General features: G+C 42.9%; 1 protein-coding gene across 22 annotated transcripts in view; it reads right to left on the bottom strand.

The window, feature by feature from the left end:
* The window catches only part of nrxn3a (neurexin 3a), a 437,732-nt gene that overhangs the window by 317,465 nt on the left and 97,993 nt on the right, over positions 1-22,274 (bottom strand). For all 22 annotated transcript variants that reach the window (XM_071365150.1, XM_071365152.1, XM_071365149.1 and 19 more), the window contains exon 7: positions 20,230-20,391. In XM_071365150.1, coding sequence (XP_071221251.1) covers positions 20,230-20,391 — 162 coding nt within the window. The remainder of the gene's footprint in view (positions 1-20,229; positions 20,392-22,274) is intronic.

The following is a 22,274-nucleotide window of genomic DNA, read 5'->3' as shown; positions in this document are numbered from 1 at the left end:
ACAATTACATGAAGTTGATGCAAAGAGTCAATATTCGCAATGTTGACCTTTCTTTGTCAAGACCTCTGCAATCCACCCTGGCATGCTGTCAATTAACTTCTGGGCCACATCCTGACTGATGGCAGCCCATTCTTGCATAATCAATGCTTGGAGTTTGTCAGAATTTGTGGGGTTTTGTTTGTCCACCCGCCTCTTGAGGATTGACCACAAGTTCTCAATGGGATTAAATTCTGGGGAGTTTCCTGGCCATGGACCCAAAATATCGATGTTTTGTTCCCCGAGCCACTTAGTTATCACTTTTGCATTATGGCAAGGTGCTCCATCATGCTGGAAAAGGCATTGTTCGTCACCAAACTCTTCCTGGATGGTTGAGAGAAGTTGCTCTCGGAGGATGTGTTGGTACCATTCTTTATTCATGGCTCTGTTCTTAGGCAAAATTGTGAGTGAGCCCACTCCCTTGGCTGAGAAGCAACCCCACACATGAATGGTCTCAGGATGCTTTACTGTTGGCATGAAACTGAACTGATGGTAGTGCTCACCTTGTCTTCTCCGGACAAGCTTTTTTCCGTATGCCCCAAACAATCGGAAAGGGGATTCATCAGAGAAAATGACTTTACCCCAGTCCTCAGCAGTCCAATCCTTGTTCCTTTTGCAGTATATCAGTCTGTCCCTGATGTTTTTCCTGGAGAGAAGTGGATTCTTTGCTGCCCTTCTTGACACCAGGCCATCCTCCAAAAGTCTTCGCCTCACTGTGCGTGCAGATGCACTCACACCTGCCTGCTGACATTCCTGAGCAAGCTCTGTACTGGTGGTACCCCGATCCCGCAGCTGAATCAACTTTAGGAGACGGTCCTGGCGCTTGCTGGACTTTCTTGGGCGCCCTGAAGCCTTCTTCACAACAATTGAACCGCTCTCCTTGAAGTTCTTGATGAGCTGATAAATGGTTGATTTAGGTGCAATCTTACTGGCAGCAATATCCTTGCCTGTGAAGCCCTTTTTGAGCAAAGCAATGATGACGGCACGTGTTTCCTTGCAGGTAACCATGGTTGACAGAGGAAGAACAATGATTCCAAGCACCACCCTCCTTTTGAAGCTTCCAGTCTGTTATTCGAACTCAATCAGCATGACAGAGTGATCTCCAGCCTTGTCCTCGTCAACACTCACACCTGTGTTAATGAGATAATCACTGACATGATGTAAGCTGGTCCTTTTGTGGCAGGGCTGAAATGCAGTGGAAATGTTTTTGGGGGATTCAGTAAGAGGGACTTTGCAATTAATTGCAATTCATTTGATCACTCTTCATAACATTCTGGAGTATATGCAAATTGCAATCATACAAACCGTGGCAGCAGACTTTGTGAAAATTTATATTTGTGTCATTCTCAAAACTTTTGGCCACGACTGTAGTGTTTAGCGAAATAACAACACAATGTCAAATACAGGTAGCCTAGTCAAATAATTAACATCCAATCACATTAACCGTTACTTTCTCGCGGGAATTCCATTAACAGTCCGTATGTAGCTAAACATAGCTGCTGCTCATTCCGTTTGCTCGGAAATTGATAAATGGTTTTAAAAAAGTAAGGCCCGCGTCCATAGAGACACATACCAGCTTTACTGGTAGTACTGATACTACAAGCAGTACTGTACCTGTCGACGACACAAGTTGTTCTGCTTCCACGAGAAAATCCAATGCTAGCATCAGTAATTCTACATTTGTTGTTAGCCCAGCTAGAGCGGACACTGACAATGGAGAATCTGATGCAGCCGAAGAGCTACTGCCCCCTTACCCGGGAAAGCACCAAACAACAGACAGGGACGTTGGACCATCGAAGAGGCGCAAATATGATGAGAACTACATTGATTTTGGGTTCACTTATATTGGGAGTAGTGCCTTTCCTCAGCCACAGTGTGTTATATGTGCAAAAGTACTATCTCACAACTCAATGAAACCTTCACTCTTGCGCAGACATTTAGAAACAAAACATGCCAATTTGAAAAATAAGCCACAGGAGGTTTTGAGCGAGGTTTAAGACAACTTTTGAGTAGTAAGACATGTATAAAAGCAACAGATACCATTAATAAGAAGGGGCTAGAAGTGTCTTATACTGTATGGTGAGCTACCAAGTGGCTAAGACAGGCAAGCCCCATACTATTGTGGAGGACTTAATTCTTCCTGCTGCCGCGGATATGGCTGGGACAATGCTGTGGGAAAAGGCCCAAAAAACTATACAGACAATGCCTCCATCAAACACCACTGTTTCACGACTAATCAGTGACATGTTTTGAAACAATTGCTGCTTCATATACAAGCCAGTGAATTCTATGCGTTACAGCTGGATGAGTCAACAGACATGGCGGGCCTGGCACAGCTCCTGGTATATGTCCGTTACATTTATGGGGGGTCAATTAAGGAAGACATCCTCTTCTGCAAACCAGGACAACAGGAGGGGATATTTTTAAAGTACTGGACAGCTTTGTGACATCAAATGGACTTTGGTGGTCAAGATGTGTTGGTATCTGTACTGATGGCGCAAAAGCCATGACAGAGAGACATAGTCGAGTGGTAATACGTGTGCAAGCAGTTGCTCCCGACGCCACTTGGGTACACTGCAGCATCCACCGAGAGGCTCTTGCTGCCAAGGGAATGCCTGACAGCTTGAAAGACGATGTGGACACTACAGTGAAAATGGTTAACTTTGTTAAAGCAAGGCCACTGAACTCTCATGCATTTTCTGCAGTATGCAATGATATGGGCAGAAACCATGTAACGCTTTTACAACATACAGAAGTGCGCTGGTTATCAAGGGGCAAAGTATTGACAATTTTTTTTAAATTGAGAGACGAGTTTAAAGTTTTCTTTACTGACCATCATTTTCACTTGTCTGACCACTTTCATGATGACGAGTTTCTCACACGACTGGCCAATCTGGGTGATGTTTTTTCTCGCCTGAATGATCTGAACCTAGGATTACAGGGACTCTCCTGAACTATATTCAATGTGCGGGACAAAATTTAGGCTAATGGTTAAGAAGTTGGAGCTCTTTTCTGTCTGCAATAACAAGGACAACACACAGGTCTTTCCATCATTGTATGTTTTTTTGTGTGCAAATGAACTCAAGCTTACGGACAATGTCAAATGTGATATAGTGAAGCACCTGAATGAGTTGGGTGCGCAATTACGCAAAAACGGATGACACAAACAACTGGATTTGTTATCCCTTTTATGCCCTGCCTCCAGTCCACTTACTGATATCTGAACAAGAGAGCCTCATCGAAAATTGCAACAAGCGGTTCTGTGAAAATTTTATTTAGTCAGAAGCCACTGCCAGATTTCTTGATTGGGCTGCACTCAGAGTATCCTGCCTTGGCAAATTGCGCTGTTAAGACACTAATGCCCTTTGCAACCACGTACCTATGTGAGAGTGGATTCTCAGCCCTCACTAGCATGAAAACTAAACACAGACACAGACTGTGTGTGGAAAATGATTTAAGACTGAGACTCTCTCCAACACAGCCCAACATTGCAGAGTTATGTGCATCCTTTCAAGCATACCCTTCTCATTAACCTGTGGTGAGTTATTCACCATTTTCGATGAACAAATAAGGTTTTATATGTAAGATGGCGAAATAAAGAGCAAAATGATTGATTATTATTATTTGTGGCCTGTTCCTATAAGAGCTCTTTGTCACTTCCCACAAGCCGTGTTGAGACAAAAACTCACACTCATTCTTATGTTTAATAAATGTATCGTATAGTGTGCGTGTGGCAGGCTTATAATGATGGCAAAAAACAACACTTGAGAGAGCGCTGACCCTGGTGCTAGAGGGGGTACAGCTGGAGGTTGAATGTTTGAAGGGGTACGGGACTATAAAAAGTTTGGGAACCACTGCACTACAGCATAGCCTACTTTGTCAAAAGTATATTTATCTTTTGAAATATTTTAAAATTATTAAATTATCATTGTAATTGTGCACACACCGATGTCAGACATGCACCTACCCCAATGCTCTGTTTCTGATGACTGGGATGAATGCAGGAGCATATTTCAGGAGCAGGACAAGATACCCTCTTTTTGACTGATGACTGAATTAAGGGCATGTACGTGATAGGCCTGTCTGGCTTATATGATTATGATGGTCATAATGCTTCTTGACAGTCATAAAGTGCATTTTCTTACTCCAAGTATAGTGACACAGGATGGTTGTAATGCTCTATGACACTGTATACAATATGATAGAAAAAAAACATGACAAAATATTTTTTTTTACAACAAATTACTTAAGAAACAAACTTTCAAATGAAAGGAAACTTCTTGACAGGGAAAAAACACATTTGAATAAATGTGGGTGTTGACACACTAATGTAGGTGTCATAACCAGCTATAAAATAACACAATATATGCCACAACAGTTGTAAATATATGGGTCATGACAGTGTTATGACCATATTATGACAGGTGCTGACAAGTTATGTCAGCTGTTATGACATTATAACATGGTTATGACCGTGTCATAACATGTTATGACGCTGAGTGTTAGCGAAACAATAGACAAACTCTATAACTTAATACACATGCTACATCAGATAATACACAAACTGTGCTACAAATCACAACACAGAATACAGACACAAACAATAAAGCTGTCCAATTGTCCCCTGAAGTCCCCAGACTAAACAACCAACATATGCTTCCCTCTAAATCCCTTTCAGTCAGATATCAGTAGCTGTCACCCGCGGCCATCTCACTACGACCTTGAAGATCCCCAGCTAGAGCACTGCAAATCCCTCCGCACTGATTGGACAGTGATTATCATTATTTGCGATATTATCACTGTCGTTTGTCGTCGTTTATCCGCATTGTCACGTCGACCTGAAGCATTTTTCATTATCAAAATCAAGTTTCAACCGCCGGCTTCTCTGTAATTTGCAGACATCACAAGCCGTGAGACGCTCAGACGTCTCCCCGTGTCTGACACAAAGTGACACTTTGCAATTTGGTCGCCAGGCGACGTTGTCATCTGGAGTGGTGGCGGACGTCTACGTAAAATGTCAGCTAGCTAATTCCTGCCGAGCCGGTGATGAGGTGTCAAGGCAGTGCCCGGTGACATTTCAACTGCCCTCTCTCACTCTTTCTCTGTCTGTCTCTCTTTCTCTCTGTCTGTCTGTTTGTCTGTTTGTCGGTCTCTCTCTCTGTCTGTCTGTCTGTTTGTCTGTTTGTCGGTCTCTCTCTCTGTCTGTCTTGGTAACTTCTCTGGAATGTCAAATACTTTCCATTTGACATTCGTATTTACGTATTATTAAAAACACAATGATGATTTAGTATTCTCCTTAGACTGCCTTCTCTTTTGATACCACCTGTCTCGCACAAAAAATGTGAGATTTATGTAATATAATACACAGTAGCCCTAGCCTTCCCTACAATCTTTCATATTCTAACCATTTTTCATATTCAAACATCCGACCTGTCTGTATGACTGATTATAGAGGTTGACAGAGAGAAATGGCTGCGAGACAATCTGTTCAGGCACATTTGAAACTGAGCGGCAGTACAATAGGCTGCCTGCGCTTGGGGACCAGTTGATTTTACAAGTACAATAGCTACACATTACTAATCCCATTCCTCCAATTGCCTACTGATAAAATGCGGAATATATTACAGTTGGATACAAATAACGATCACCTCGCGGAGGGAAAACCTTGACACGATGACAAGTCACTTTTAGCAAGGCATCTACAAACAAAACCCAAAAAAATATCTTGCCGGTCTCGCCACACGGTAGGTGTTTAATCAGGGCAGTACAAATGCAGAGGGCAGGTTTCCCAGCTGAATAAAGCATTAGAAGTGAATCAAACAGATAGTAAGTGAGTGATCTCTGATTCTTGCACAGACAGGAGAAGGCACAAGCACAGACTGAGCTTCTGTCTATTCAAAAATGTCTGTGTGACACACTGTAGGTATGCCCACACGACTGATTCAGAAGCATGTGTGTGTGTGTGGGATGGGGGTTGAGACAAACTGACAGAGAGACGGACATCAACACACTGTCTGGCTGTGCGAGAAATGACAAGGGTATAACCAAGGTGTGTGTGTTTGTGTTCTATGTGGATGTAGAAATGAAAAATGACTTGTGTTTGAATATGGAGAGTAGAATTCCATCAGCCTGTTATCTCCTCTACCAGACACTCGCTCAAAGAGAGAGAGACACACTGACTGACAGAGAGAGAGACGGACATCAACACACTGTCTGGCTGTGTGAGAAACGACACAGGGGTATAACCAAGGCCAAACCCCATTCAACACAAGAGTCATTGGAATCACACACCTCACAGTATTCATAATACAGCTTTACTAAGAGGGACGTGTGTGTTTTTTTGGTTTTACTATCAGAAGCCCTCACAAGGATAGTAAAACAAGGAAAAGTTGGTCCCCACAAGGAAAAATACTATTTTAGGCTTAGGGGTTATGTTAAGGGTTACAATTAGAGTTAGGGTTAGAATTAGGGGATAGGTTTAGGGTTATGGTTAGGAGTGAAGGTTAGATTTAAGGTTAGGGGTTAAGGTTTAGGATTCTGAATGGGAATCAATTGTTTGGTCCCCACAAGGATAGTAAAACAAACATGTGTGTATGTGTGTATTCTAAGGCACTGCCTCCATATTTCCAAAAGGAGTCCATGCTCCTCTGGCCCTCTTCTGGCCCTCAAACACAATCACACACACACACCATATCGTCCTCCTGGCCCCTGCATCGGTGTGTGTGTGTGTGTGTCTGGGCTGAGTGGGGCCCTTGGTGACACACGCATTAATCATCCACAGCTGTCTGCCTCTCCCATAAATCTCTGCCTGCCGGCCCTGCCCACCGCTCTCCAGGAATTAATGGCCCTGGGTCCCCACTGTGCACAGACCACCACCGACACACACACACCACTCAAGGATGCAACACACCCCTGGCATGCTGGGTGTGTGTATGTATGTACGTGTGTATGGGGGCACACTGTGTGTGTGTGTGTTCTGTCTGTGGGATCAGACCACTCACTGCTCAAGGATGGCGCTAGCCCCTGGCATAAGAGGAGTGATTTGCATAGACATTGAGACTGGAGGGTAGGGATGGCAGCTGGAGTGTGTGTGTGTGGAGGTGGGATGGGGAGGGGGGCACTGGGGGTTGTGTCACCCTGTGTCAGTAATGTTAGTGAGAGTTCTTGTTATACTATTAGGGTCACAACCTAGCGACACGACTACAAAAGCAATACTACTAGAGGTTGTATGCCAATCCCCCACATGTTATGGGTGTATACCAATCTTGGATAAAAACAGGGACTGATGGTAAACAGATAAAACACCAAATGGTGCCCAGATCCTGAGACAAGCTGCCGCTGCCAAGAGATTCTCTCTCTCTCTCTCTGCAGTGTGCATTTTATTCCACAGGGTGGGGTGCTTTCCAAACTCCAGCACTATGCTCTCACACAGGCCTGTACATACAGTTGAAGTCGGAAGTTTACATACACTTAGGTTGCAGTCATAAAAACTTGTTTTTCAACCACTCCACAAATGTCTTGTTAACAAACTATAGTTTTGGCAAGTTGGTTAGGACATCTACTTTGTGTATGACACAAGTAATTTTTCCAACAATTGTTTACAGACAGATCATTTCACTTATAATTCACTGTATCATAATTCCAGTGGGTCAGACATTTACATACACTAAGTTGACTGTGCCTTTAAACGGCTTGGAAAAATCCAGAAAATTATGTCATGGTTTTAGAAGCTTCTGATAGGCTAATTGACATCCTTTGAGTCAATTGGAGGTGCACCTGTGAATGTATTTCAAGGCCTACCTTCAAACTCAGTGCCTCTTTGCTTGACATCATGAGAAAATAAAATGAAATCAGCCAAGACCTCAGAAAAAAGGTTCATCCTTGGGAGCAATTTCCAAACGCCTGAAGGTACCACGTTCATCTGTACAAACAATAGTACGCAAGTATAAACACCATGGTACCACGCAGCCGTCATACCGCTCAGGAAGGAGACGCGTTAAATCGCCTAGAGATGAACGTACTTATATGCGAAAAGTTCAAATCAATCCCAGAACAACAGCATAGGACCTTGTAAAGATGCTGGAGGAAACAGGTACAAAAGTATCTATATCCACAGTAAAATAAGTCCTATATTGACAGAAACGGAAAGGCCGCTCAGCAAGGAAAAAGCCAATGCTCCAAAACCGCCATAAAAAAGGCAGACTACGGTTTGCAACTGCACATGGGGACAAAGATTGTACTTTTTGGAGAAATGTCCTCTGGTTTGATGAAACAAAAATAGAACTGTTTGGTCATAATGACCATCGTTATGTTTGGAGGAAAAAGGGGGAGGCTTGCAAGCCGAAGAACACCATCCGAACCGTGAAGCACGGGTGTGGCAGCATCATGTTGTGGGGGTGCTTTGCTACAGGAGGGACTGGTGCACTTCACAAAATACATGGAATCATGAGGAAAGAAAATTCTGTGGATATATTGAAGCAACATCTCAAGACATCAGTCAGGAAGTTAAAGCTTGGTCGCTAATGGGTCTTCCAAATGGACAATGACCCCAAGCATACTTCCAAAGTTGTGGCAAAATGGCTTAAGGACAACAAAGTCAAGGTATTGGAGTGGCCATCACAAAGCAGTAGAGAGAATAAATCATTCTCTCTACTATTATTCTGACATTTCACATTCTTAAAATGAAGTGATGATCCTAACTGACCTAAGACAGGGCATTTTTACTAGGATGAAATGTCAGGAATTGTGAAAAACTGAGTTTAAATGTATTTGGCTAAGGTGTATGTCAACTTCCGACTTCAACTGTACAATGCATGACTAAAAGTATGTGGACACCTGCTCGTCGAACATCTCATTCCAAAATCATGGCCATTAATATGGAGTTGGTCCCTCCTTTGCTGCTATAACAGCCTCTACTCTTCTGGGAAGGGTTTCCACTAGATGTTTGAACATTGCTGCGGGGACTTGCTTCCATTCAGCCACAAGAGCATTAGTGAGGTCGAACACTGATGTTGGGAGATTAGGCCTGGCTCGCTTTCTGCGTTCCAATTCATCCTAAAGGTGTTCGATGAGGTTGAGGTCAGGGCTCTGTACAGGCCAGTCAAGTTCCTCCAAACCGATCTCGACAAACCATTTCTGTATGGACCTCACTTTGTGCACAGGGCATTGTCATGCTGAAATAGGAAAGTGCCTTCCCCAAATTGTTTCCACAAAGTTGGAAGCAAAGAATCATTTAGAATGTCATTGTATTCTGTTACTTTAAGATGTTCCCTCACTGGATCTAAGGGGCCTGAACCGAACCATGAAAAACAGCCCCAGACCATTATTCTTCCTCCACCATACTTTACAGTTGGCACTATGCATTGGCCTGACCTTGCTTCCAGAGGCAGTTTGGAACGCAGTAATGAGTGTTACAACAGAGGACAGACGATTTTTACGAGCTACACGCTTCAGCGGTCCCGTTCTGCGAGCTTGTGAGGCCTACCACTTCCTGGCTGAGCTGCTGTTGCGCCTAGACGTTTCCACAATAACAGCACTTACAGTTGACCAGGGCAGCTCTAGAAGAGCAGAAATTTGACAAACTGACGACTTGTTGGAAAGGTGGCATCCTATGACGCTGCCACGTTGAAAGTCACTGAGCTCTTCAGTAAGTTCATTCTACAGCCAATGTTTGTCTATGGAGATTGCATGGCGGTGCGCACAATTTTATACACCTGTCAGCAAACGGGTGTGGCTGAAATAGTCGAATCTACTAATTCGTATATATTGTGTACTATATGTCAGACTTCTAGTGCACCTAGTGGTGTGAGGCAGTTGTGCTGTGTGTGTGTGTGTGGAGTGTGTTGTTGACAGGGGGTAAGAGTGTGACAGTGTGGATGGGGACAGCCACAGGCCACCTGCTAGAGCTAGACTAGCTAATCTCAACTCGATCTGATCTGAGGGCAGACACACACACACACACGTCTTCCTGGGGCTGTTTAGACAGGGTGACTGCATGGTCATCCAAGGACTCGACCTTTCTCCACATCACACTGGTTATCAGACAACTTCTCCAGAGAGTAAATATCCCACTCTGTTGGTAACACAGACATGGCAATCTGATAAACGGAAAGACCTTAACTAAATGTTAAACAGGTGGAACAGATATAAACATGGATAATCAAATCACATCTACATGGTTTTACCTCTTTTCATATAATAATTCATTAATTGGATTATACTTATCAGTTTAGAATGTGATTATATAGGACAAAACATTTTGCTTCACACAATATAAACGATTTCAAATAACAAAATAAACAGCAACTATATTATGCTACGAAATAGAATGTATTGTCGTTCAGAAATGACATACATATGATTCTATGATGATTAGAAATACATTACAAGTATCAATGACCGAATTGGACATTATTTCAACAGAACTGCTGTGGCTGTCTCTTAGTCAGTGTTCCTCTGATAGGAACACCACAAAGACGTCTTATGGAGGATAAAGGAGGCATAAAGACTGTTATTATGTCCACATATGTAAGGCATAATAATCGGCTACCAGGTCACGCTTCAGTGTGTGTGTGTGTGTGTGTGTGTGTGTGTGTGTGTGTGTGTGTGTGTGTGTGTGTGTGTGTGTGTGTGTGTGTGTGTGTGTGTGTGTGTGTGTGTGTGTGTGTGTGTGTGTGTGTGTGTGTGTGTTTTTCAATAGCGGGAGACGTGGGGGCCTACCTGATGCCATGGTAACAAAACATTTATCCATAATAGCGTTTGATGGCACGGACAAGAGCATCGCCAGCAGGCAAATTAGTGTTAATGGCAGGGAGTGCAGTGTGGAGGATAGCAGTGTTTCTGTGTACGTGCGGGTTTGCATGTGTGTGCGTGTGTTTGTGTGTGTCAAATCAAATGTATTTGTCACATGCTTCGTAAACAACAGGAGTAGACTAACAGTGAAATGCTTACTTACGGGACATTCCCAATGATGCAGAGAGAAAGAAAGATAAATAATAGAAAAATAATAACACGAGGAATAAATACACAATGAGTAACGATAACATGGCCATATACACGGGGTACCAGTACCGAATCAATGTGCAGGGGTACGAGGTAATTGAGGTAGATGTGCACATATAGGTAGGGATAAAGTGACTAGACAACAGGATAGACAATAAACAGTAACAGCAGTGTATGTGATGAGTCAAATGAGTTAGTGAAAAAAGGGTCAATGCAGATTTATTTAGTTATTTTTTATTTAACTCGGCAAGTCAGTTAAGAACAAATTCTTATTTACAATGACGGCCTAGTTAAATAGTTAACCAATAGATACCCAGACTAACTATTTAGTAGTGTTATGGCTTGGGTGTAGAAGCTGTTCAGGGTCTTGTTGGTCCAAGACTTGTCCAAGACTTGTCCAAGTCTTGTTGGTCCAAGACTGGTCCAAGAAGAGACTATTTAGGGCCTTCCTCTGACGCACCTCTGTACCGCCTTGCAATCGGATGCCAAGCAGTTGCCATACCAACTGGTGATGCTGCCAGTCAAGATGCTCTCAATGGTGCAGCTGTAGAACTTTTTGAGGATCTGAGGGCCCATGCCAAATCTTTTCAGCCTCCTGAGGGGGAAAAGGCATTGTCGTGCCCTCTTCACTGTCTTAGTGTGTGTGGACCATGATAGTTCCTTAGTGATGTGGACACCAAGGAACTTGAAGCTCTCGAACTGCTCCACTACAGCCCCGTCGATGTGGATGGGGGAGAGCTCGGCCCTCGGTTTCCTGTAGTCCACAAACAGCTCCTTTGTATTGTTGATGTTGAGGGAGAGGTGGTTGTCCTGGCACCACACTGCTAGGTCTCTGACCTCCTCCTTGTAGGCTGTCTCATTATCGTCGGTGATCAGGCCTACCACCGTCGTGTCGCCGGCAAACTTACTGATAGCGTTGGAGTCGTGCACGACCACGCAGTCGTAGGTGAACAGGGAGTACAGGAGGGGACTAAGCACACACTCCTGAGAGGTCCCCATGTTGAGGGTCAGCGTGGCGGATGTGTTGCTGCCTACAGGAAGTCCAGGATCCAGTTGCAGAGGGAGGTATTTAATCCCAGGGTCCTCACCTTAGTGATGAGCTTGGAGGGCACTATGGCATTGAATGCTGAGCTGTAGTCAATGTACAGCACTCTTACGTAGGTGTTCCTTTTGTTTAGATGGGAAAGGGCGGTGTGGAGTGCAATAGAAATTGGGTCATCTGTGGATCTGTTGGGGTGGTATGCAAATTGGAGTGGGTCCGGGGTGTCTGGGATGATGGTGTTGATGTGAGCCATTCAACCAGCCTTTCAAAGCCTTTCATGTGAGTGCTACGGGGCGATAGTAATTTAGACAGGTTACCTTGGCGTTCATGGGCACAAGGACAATGGTGGTCTGCTTGAAACATGTAGGTATTACAGACTGGGTCAGGGAGAGGTTGTAAATGTCAGTGAAGACACTGGTCAGCGCATGCTCTGAGCATACGTCCTGGTAGTCCGCCTGGCCCTGCAGGCTTGTGAATGTTAACCTGTTTCAAGGTCTTACTCACATCGGCTACGGAGAGCGTGATCACGCAGTCTTCCAGAACAGCTTGTGCTCACATGCGTGGTTCAGTGTTGCTGGCCTCAAAGTGAGCATAGAAGGTATTTAGTTCATCTGGTAGGCTCACGTCACTGGACAGCTCGCAGCTGGTTTTCCCTTTGTAGTCAGTGATAGTTTGCAAGCCCTGCCACCTACAACGAGCGTTAGAGCTGGTGTAGTAGGACCCGATCTTGGTCCTGTATTGATGCTTTGCCTTTTTGATGGTTCGTCGGAGGGCGTAGCGGGATTTCTTATAAGCATCCGGATTAGTGTCCCGTTCCTTGAAAGCGGCAGCTCAAGCCTTTAGCTCAGTGCGGATGTTGCCTGTAACTCATGTCTTCTGGTTAGGATATGTATGTACATTCACTGTGGGGATGACGTCGTCAATGCACTTATTAATGAAGCCGGTGACTGATGTGATAAACTCCTCAATGTCATCGGATGAATCTCAGAACATATTCCAGTCTGTGCTAACAAAACAGTCCTGTATCTGCTTCAATGGACCACTTCCATATTGAGCGTGTCACTGGTATTTCCTGTTTGAGTTTTTGCTACTAAGCAGGAATCAAGAGGATAGAGTTGTGGGTCAGATTTGCCAATTGGAGGGTGAGGGAGAATTTTGATGGCGTCTCTGTGTAGAAATGAGGTACAACGGTTTTCAGTTTTCCTGCATTAAAGTCACCGGCCACTAGGAGCACCACCTCTGGGTGAGTATTTTCTTGTTTACTTATACAGCTTAGTGCCAGCATTGTTTTTTTGGTGGTAAATAGACACCTACGAAACATATAGATGGTAAACACTATGGTCTACAGTTTATCATGAGTTATTCTAACTCAGGCGAGCAGCACCTCGAGCCTTCCTTAATATTAGAGATCGCGCACCAGTTGTTGATAACAAAGAAACCGACACCACCTCCCCTGAGCTTCCCTTTTTCTTCCCTGTGTAGAAGAAACAGCTAGATTTACAGTGCATTCGGAAAGTATTCAGATCCCTTCACCTTTTCCACATTTTGTTACATTACAGCCTTATTCTAAAATGGATGAAATCGTTTTTTCCCCCCTCATTAATCTACACACAATACCCTGTAATGACAAAGCAAAGATAGGTTTTTAGAAATGTTTGATAATTTATTAAAAAACTTAAATATCACATTTACATAAATATTCAGACCCTTTACTCAGTTCTTTGTTGAAGCGCCTTTGGCAGTGAGTACATTATCGAGTCTTCTTGGGTATGATGCTACAAGCTTGGCACACCTGTATTTGGAGAGTTTCTCCCATTCTTCTCTGCAGATCCTCTCAAGCTCTGTCAGGTTGGATGGGGAGCGTTACTGCACAGCCACTCAAGGACATTCAGAGACTTGTGTTTAGGGTTATTGTCCTGTTGGAAGGTGAACCTTCGCCCCAGTCTGTGGTCCTGAGCGCTCTGGAGTAGTTTTTCATCAAGGATCTCTCTGTACTTTGCTCCGTTCATCTTTGCCTCGATCCTCTCTCCCAGTCCCTGCCGCTGAAAAACATCCTCACAGCATGATGCTGCCACCCCCATGCTTCGCTGTAGGGATGGTGCCAGGTTTCCTCCAGATGTAACGCTTGGCATTCAGACCAAAGAGTTCAATCTTGATTCCATCAGATCAAAGAATCTTGTTTTTCATGGTCTGAGAGTCTTTAGGTGCCTTTTGGAAAACTCAGAGTGGGCTGTCATGTGCCTTTTACTGAGGACAGGCTTCTGTCTGGCCACTAACATAAAGGTCTGATTGGTGGAGTGCTGCAATGATGGTTGTCCTTCCAAACTTCTTCCATTTAAGAATGATGGAGTCCACTGTGTTGTTGGGGACTTTCAATCCTCAACACAATGCTGTCGTCTCGGAGCTCTACGGACAATTCCTTCGACCTCATGGCTTGGTTTTTGCTCTGTCAACTGTGGGACCTTATATAGACAGGTGTGTGCCAATCAAGTTGTAGAAACAGCTCAAGGATGATAAATTGAAACAAGATGCACCTGAGCTCAATTTCCAGTCTCATAGCAAAGGGTCTGAATACTTATGCAAATACGGTATTTATGTGTTTATTTTTAATAAATGTGCAAAGATTTCTGTACGTCATTGTAGATTGTTGAGGATTATTATTATTTTTAATCCATTTTAGAATAAGGCTGTAACGTAACAAAAGGTGGAACAAGTCAAGGGGTCTGAATACTTTGCGAAGGCACTGTATATTTACCAAATCCTTGTTCAGCCACGGCTCAGAAACATATGGTATTACAGTTCTTCAGATCACGTTCACAGGATAGTCTCGAACGGAGCTCATCCAGTTTATTCTCCAGTGATTGCACGTTTGCCAATAGAAAGGAGTGTTGGGGTAATTTATCCACTCTTCGACATAGTCTCGTCAGGTATTCCCCACGCCAGCCTCTATAGTGTTGGAGATTTGGGCTAATCAGCATGTATTTTGCCTCCGACTCATTGAAGTAGAAGTCCTCGTCCAAATTGAGGTTAGTGATAGCTGTTCTGATGTCCAGACACTCTTTTCAGTCAAAGGAAACGATGGCAGAAACATTATGGGCAGGAGCCCGTAAAACGTCCCCTATTCTCTCCCGCGCCATGTTTGCGTGTGTGTGTGTCGTTGACCAATGTATTGAGAGGAGATGGAATGAAAGGAATTGGGACTAAATGCATTTTGATCAACATTGAGGGAACAATGACTTCCCTAGGACCAGTGAAACTGTGTGAACATTTATGTAGGTACATGCGTGTGTATGTGTGTATGCGTGTATCATGGTGTTGGTGAGCTAGTGGCCCCAGTGATACAGTGGTGATTGGGTCAGTATGGGCAGACCTGCCCAGCATGGCACAGAGCAGGAAGTAGGGCAAGGGAGATTATATGGCTGCTACACATTTCCCCCGATCTCCTGGGTTACATGACGCTCTGATGGAGAGGTGGAGAGGAGGTGGCAGGGGGTGTGGGAACATGTGTTTGGGCAGGGGGTGAAAGTGTGTATTTTGTGTGTGTGTATGTTTGAGTGTGTGTGTGTACCAGTAGGGAACAGCTCCAGAGAGAGATACAGGACCATACTGCCACACTGCAGCAACCGTCTCCAGCCAAGCGCTAAAAGATGACATCACCAGCACCAGGGAACTGTGTGTGTGTGTGTGCTCAGAGGGCAACTGTGACACTGTTAAAAAAAATTGGCTTAATCAAAACATCTCTGAGCAGGAACAGACCCAATGGAACAAACAGACCGTTTTCAGACTGTCTCTTTGCTTCCTACTCCCCTGTTAGATTTAAACCCAGCTGCATAGTCAACGAATCCCATCCTATCACTTCACCTGAGCCTCTGCATCCAGGCAACTGCTTGACGTCCACGGCCGTAATCAAATGATTTACCAACAATTGAAAAACAAAATTAAATACGCCTGCAACAATTTGATGTCGGGTGAAAATGAATAACCACTGTGAATTGGATCAGATGGCTCCCAGAAGATACTGAAAGCTCTGATCTCTCCCTTCTTCAAAACCAGATGGCTTTATTGAATTTACTCCTGATTTCATAGGATCCACAGAGCAATAATACAATAATACACATGGCAAGATACTCTCTTTACAAGTAACCTATGATATTCAACACATTTTAGCGAACCCACAGTACCGTAGTAGCGGTTCCCAAACGTTCAACCCAAGCTTGAACAGTAACCCACTGGACCGTTTGGTCCTAACCAACCATTTTTGAAACACTGGTGTAAAGCACAGACTCACATACTGCACTGATTGTAAGTGGCTCTGGATAAGAGCTTCTACTAAATGACTCAAATTCAAATGTGACAGTTGTGATATGTGGTTGTCTCACCTTGCTATCTTAAGATGAATGCACTAACTGTAAGTCACTCTGGATAAGAGCATCTGCTAAATGACTAAAATGTTCAAGTGGAACTGACAGCGTTTTAGCAACATGAAATTAAAATCGCTCAAATACACACCCAGGAAGACTTTTTAGATTTGTACATTTCATGACAAGCGAGCACTTAGATATGGTAATTTTCAAGTTTTCATAAATTCATTGAATGTTTGGGATTGGCGTATAGTCAGTCATTTGTGAACAAATAAAACATCTGTCTTGTCCAGGACCAGAGTTTACGCAGACCGGTGCAACCTAACCAATCAGAGCTACAGTAGACCTACATGCAAATTAGCCATTTGCCACACGGGCCTGCCATCACTCACCTTGAACTGGACTGTGTGTTTACAGGCAGCAGCAACAGTGCGACGTTAGATCATTAGAACGCATTCGCCAAAAGCCCCAAAATACACCTGAATGGATTTCTCCTCTTACATTTTGAAATGTCACAGTCCTATTGATCAAACAACCATAAAAAGGTAGACTATCTCTCCCTCATTTGCCTATGCACATCAACAACAAGATCAACAAATAATGCTCGCCAGAGCGAGATAAGCTAAAATCTAACTAGGGAAAATTAGTTAAACCCTCAAACTTTTTAAGCTAGTTGGCTGTCAAAATTGCATTGAAATAACGGGGAATAGTATCCTGCTCATCCTTCTGCAGCTTGCCTGTTTTTGGAACTTGCCTTCCTGCCAGCCAATTTGATCGATGCCAAATACATTTGATTGACAACCAGTGCTTGACTTGGACTGAAATAGGTCCCAGTACTCATTTTTGGTGCTGGTACTGTTTATATTTAGGTGCAGGAGCTCCACAATACTTTTGAGCTAATATTCTATAGAGGTGCAGGAGCTCAAGTAGTTGAACATTTGAGGTGCCGGTACTCAGCTCCAGTGAGCTCCTTCCCAAGTCATGCACTGTTGACAACTAACAGATAGGCTAACTGTGGATAACAGTCATTCAAGTTCAGCATAGGTAGCTAGCTTGCAAAGCAATTCACGTTTCTTGCTAGCTAACCAACTCTGGAGCTCTGTCAGAGTGAAAAAACAGGTTATTGGTCAACTCCCTGACCAAAGCACTTCTCCCTCGATTGCTCGGTTTGGCCGGGTGGCCAATTCTAGGAAGAGTCTTGGTGGGTCCAAACTTCTTCCATTTAAGGATGATGGCCTCTGTTTTCTTGGGGACCTTCAATGCTGCAGAAATATTTTGGTACCCAGATCTATGCCTCGACACAATCCTTTCTCTGAGTTCTACGGACAATTTCTTTGACCTCATGGCTTGGTTTTTGCTTGGACATGCACTGTCAACTGTGGGACCTTATATAGACAGGTGTGTGCCTTTCCAAATCATGTCCAATCAATTGAATTTACCACAGGTGGGCTTTAACTTCTTTGGGCTGCAGGGGCAGTATTGAGTAGCTTGGATGAAAGGTGCCCATTTCAAACGGCCTCGTACTCAATTCTTGCTCGTACAATATGCATATTATTATTACTATTGGATAGAAAACACTCTCTAGTTTCTAAAACCGTTTGAATTATATCTGTGAGTAAAACAGAACTCATTTTGCAGCAAACTTCCTGACAGGAAGTGGAAAATCTGAAATCGATGCTCTGTTCCAGGGCATCCCTATTCATTTGCTTGATATGTATTAGTATACATGCACTTCATACGCCTTCCACTAGATGTCAACAGGCAGTGAGAGAAGAAATGGAGTGTATAGCTTGATCTGAGGTCGAATAAGAGCTCTTGGCATGACGTGACACCAATTTCCTGTTTTCTGGAAGGCGCGAGAAGGAACCGGGGATTGCCTTCTGAAAAGCTGTCGTTATAGACGGCTACTATCTCCGGCTTTGATTTTATTTGATAAATGTGACAATATCATCGTAAAGTATGTTTTTTCAATATAGTTTTATCATATTATTGAATTTTTTTCGGGAGGTTAGGCGTGTTGCGTTCTCTGCGTTTGTTCAGGAAGGAGAGCTTCGCGCCACTTGGCTAGTGTGCTTGCTAATTCAAGAGGGGAAAATGCCATTCTAAAACCAAACAACGATTGTTCCCGACAAAGGACCCCTTGTACAACATTCTGATAGAAGATCATCAAAAGTAGGACCCATTTATGATGTTATTTCATATATCTGTCGAACATGTGTACTATTAGTTTGCGCCCAGATTTTGGGCGCTCTCTCGCCATAACGTAAGCTGCATGTCGTAATGAAGTTATTTTTAGAATTCTAACATGGCGATTGCATTAAGAACTAAGCTATCTTTAATTTGCTGTCCAACATGTATTTTTTAGTAAAGTCTATGAATAGTTATTTGATTAGAATAGGTGAGTGTCAGAAATATATCCGGACATTCTGGGAAAAAGATGCTTTTCCCAAGTTTTCCCAATGTATAACCAGGATTTGTGCCGCTAAATATGCACATTTTCGAACAAACCATATATGTATTGTGTAATATGATGTTATAGGACTGTCATCTGATGAAGTTTGAGAAGGTTAGTGAAAAAATGTATATCTTTTGCTGGTTTATTCGTTATCGCTACTGTTGGCTTGAATCAATGCGGTTGTGTGGTTGGCTATTGTAGTAAGCTAATATAATGCTATATTGTGTTTTCGCTGTAAAACACTTAAAGAATCGGAAATATTGGCTGGATTCACAAGATGTTTGTCTTTAATTTGCTGTACACCATGTATTTTTCATAAATGTTTTATGATGAGTATTTAGGTATTTCAATTTGGTCTCTGTAATTGTTCTAGCTGCTTCGGTGCTATTTCCGATTGTAGCTGCAATGTAAAACTATGATTTATACCTCAAATATGCACATTTTTCGAACAAAACATAGATTTATTGTATAACTTGTTATAAGACTGTCATCTGATGAAGTTGTTTCTTGGTTAGTTTGGTTGGTTCTTGGTTAGTTAGGTTGGTTTTGTGCAAGCTACCTGTGCTGTGAAAAATGTCTGTGCTTTTTTGTATTTGGTGGTGAGCTAACATAAATATACGTGGTGTTTTCGCTGTAAAACATTTAAAAAATCGGACATGTTGGCTGGATTCACAAGATGTGTATCTTTCATTTGCTGTATTGGACTTGTTAATGTGTGAAAGTTAAATATTTCTAAAAAATATCTTTTGAATTTCGCGCCCTGCACTTGGACGGGCTGTTGTCATAAGTGTACCGGCACCGCCCTGCAGCCATAAGAAGTTAATCAAGCTGTAAAAATATCTCAACGATGAGCAATGTAAACAGGATGCACCTGAGCTCAATTTCGAGCCTCATAGCAAAGGGTCTGACCCAACAAATTTCTGTTTTTTTATTTTAATACATTTGCAAACATTTCTAAAAAACAGTTTTTGCTTTGTCATTATGAGGTATTGTGTGTAGATTGATAAGGACAATTTTTTATTTAATCCATTTTAGAATAAGGCTGTAACGTAACAAAATGTGGAAAAAGTCAAGGGGTCTAAATACTTCCCGAATGCACTGTATAGTAATCATGCTTTGAACTGCATCCATCTATTCTGCCAACAATGCCTTTCTGTAAGTTAGGACATTTTGAGTCAAATAAAACCTATTTTTAAAACCTCTTATAAAGTTTGTTTTGAAGCATAAACTGGGAATTTGATGTTTTTTACTGATATTTGTTTCATATCTGCAAAAGTTGTTAAAACCCTGCAAGTTCCACTTGAATGTAAATGTACATATCGCAGCAGTGTCACCTCTTTGAGGCAGCCCATGAAGTTGTTGCTGACAGGAGACCCAGGCAGGTCGGCAGTACTGGGGCTTCCACCCACGTAGAAGAAGTCATCGGATCCCAGCATGGTGTAGTCCTCCTGGGTATACCCCGTGGTCGTCAGGATACCGTCAACTGATATCGTCACCTAGACAACGGGAAGAACCAGGAAGGAGAAAGTCCACTCATGACCATCTTGGGTTTGGGGGAGAAAGGAGGGTACGGGGGTCAGGGTGTAGGCAGAGGTTTATGCTTAGGTTAATCTAACAGGGACTAGGTTTTTGTCTCGATATTGTGTCTTAGTAATGCTCGCTAGTGTAATGGCTTCAAGTGTGTGGCCCAGTCCCAAAACCTGGACCATGTCATTGAATTCCTCTGTGTTTCTGTCATGTACGTCAACTCTTACGCTCAACCAGGGCAGATAAAGAAAATATGTCAGTGGGAATATTTTCTTTAAATTTGATGCAAGTTAGTAAATGAGGTTTCATTGGGGATTTGGCATTTGGTTAGATTTGAAGGGTTAGTAGGATGCCAACAACGCCAAGGATACATTGATTGTGCTTGTTTAAGTTTGAGTTGATATCTGGATAGTGGAGACATTGACATGCATGCGAAAAAGGGATGTGCTGCTAATTCTACATATGAACAAGCCATGAGTATCATAGCCATGTTGTAGTTAGTTATTTTCTTAACAACAAGATGAGTTGAGTGAATGGGGTGCTAATACAAAGCAAGGTCTATCCTCTAAGTCAGCTGGATGGAACATGCCAAAGCCCAATCACGACACAATCAGACCACACCAAAAGCCATGAGGGGGGGGGGGGGGGGTTTCAAGGGAGGTGTAGCATCAGAATCGCCACTTCTATAAACATTCACCACACACAAATGACAGCGTGAACGGCAGGTGAGTTAAGTGTTAGTTAGGCAGGTTATTGGGAAAGCAACGGATGAGGATAGTGTGAGATCGAAGGGAAGGATTGAGAAGTTTAGGCATGCCATGCGCCACTGTGTACTGGAAACAACTGTCAGAGCTCCCATTGGTGAACTTTTGGGTTTTCTTTCCTCTTTTTTTGTAGTTGTAGTTGTGGAAAGCTTCTGGCAGTTTGGTCGACAGTCATCGGCCAACACATAGGGAATGCAAAGGAGGTTTTAGTCAAACAGTAAGCCCTAAAGAAAGACTTGATTTGGAGGGCTTTGGGATAGGGAGGAAGAAGTTGTAGAAAGGAAAGCAGAAGAGGAGAGAAGCTCATGTGAGAAAAAGAAAGATGAACGATAGAAACAAATCGTGAACGATGGAGGGAGGGAGAGAATCCAATGTAAAGAAAGCCAAGAAATACCATCCCCATTTCCACATTTTTTTGACAATGGTGTCTAGAATGAAGAGTCAAAGAAAAAGGAAGAGGGGAAGGAAAGGAAGGAAGGAGCACACGGCAAACCCCAAAAAAATGAAAATTGGAATGATATCTACCAGACAATGGAGTTTGTTTACCATAGCGTGTCCAATGCCTGATTGCTTTGAGGAAAAGGGGGAAGAAAGGAAATTAAATAGTGAACAGAGGGGCTGTTAATAAAAAATTAAATTAAATAAATGAACAAACAATGATGAAGAGTTAAGGTGTTGTTAGTACAATAGCTGGTTAGCCAACAGTTAGTAGGACAATGACTCATTCCATGAGTGGTTAGTTGTGATTTTCTACAAAAGCTTGTTCTCAGGGAAAAGAGAGAGAGAGAGAGGGTGATTGAGAGAGAGAAATAATTAAGAAAATAAATAGAGAGTGGGTAAAGTGGGTAAAAGAGAAAAAGGGAAATATTTTATGGCATATAGCTCAATTTGAAATCCGGAGTATTCCATAGGTAGAGGGATGAACCTTGAGTTGACCTTGATGAAGGGATGACATAGCATACATACTTACATAGAATATCAACCTGGTTTAGATTCCAAAGAGCTGCTTGACTTTCCCATGAGATAATGCTCCTTGAGAAGAAACACCCTTACCAGATTGCGTAATTAGCTGTATGGAATATAACTAC

This window comes from Salvelinus alpinus, chromosome 25 (genome assembly GCF_045679555.1).
Source record: "Salvelinus alpinus chromosome 25, SLU_Salpinus.1, whole genome shotgun sequence".
NCBI lineage: Eukaryota > Metazoa > Chordata > Actinopteri > Salmoniformes > Salmonidae > Salvelinus > Salvelinus alpinus.
Note: the sequence above shows the minus strand (reverse complement) of the source record. Positions and strands in the feature narration are given on the sequence as shown.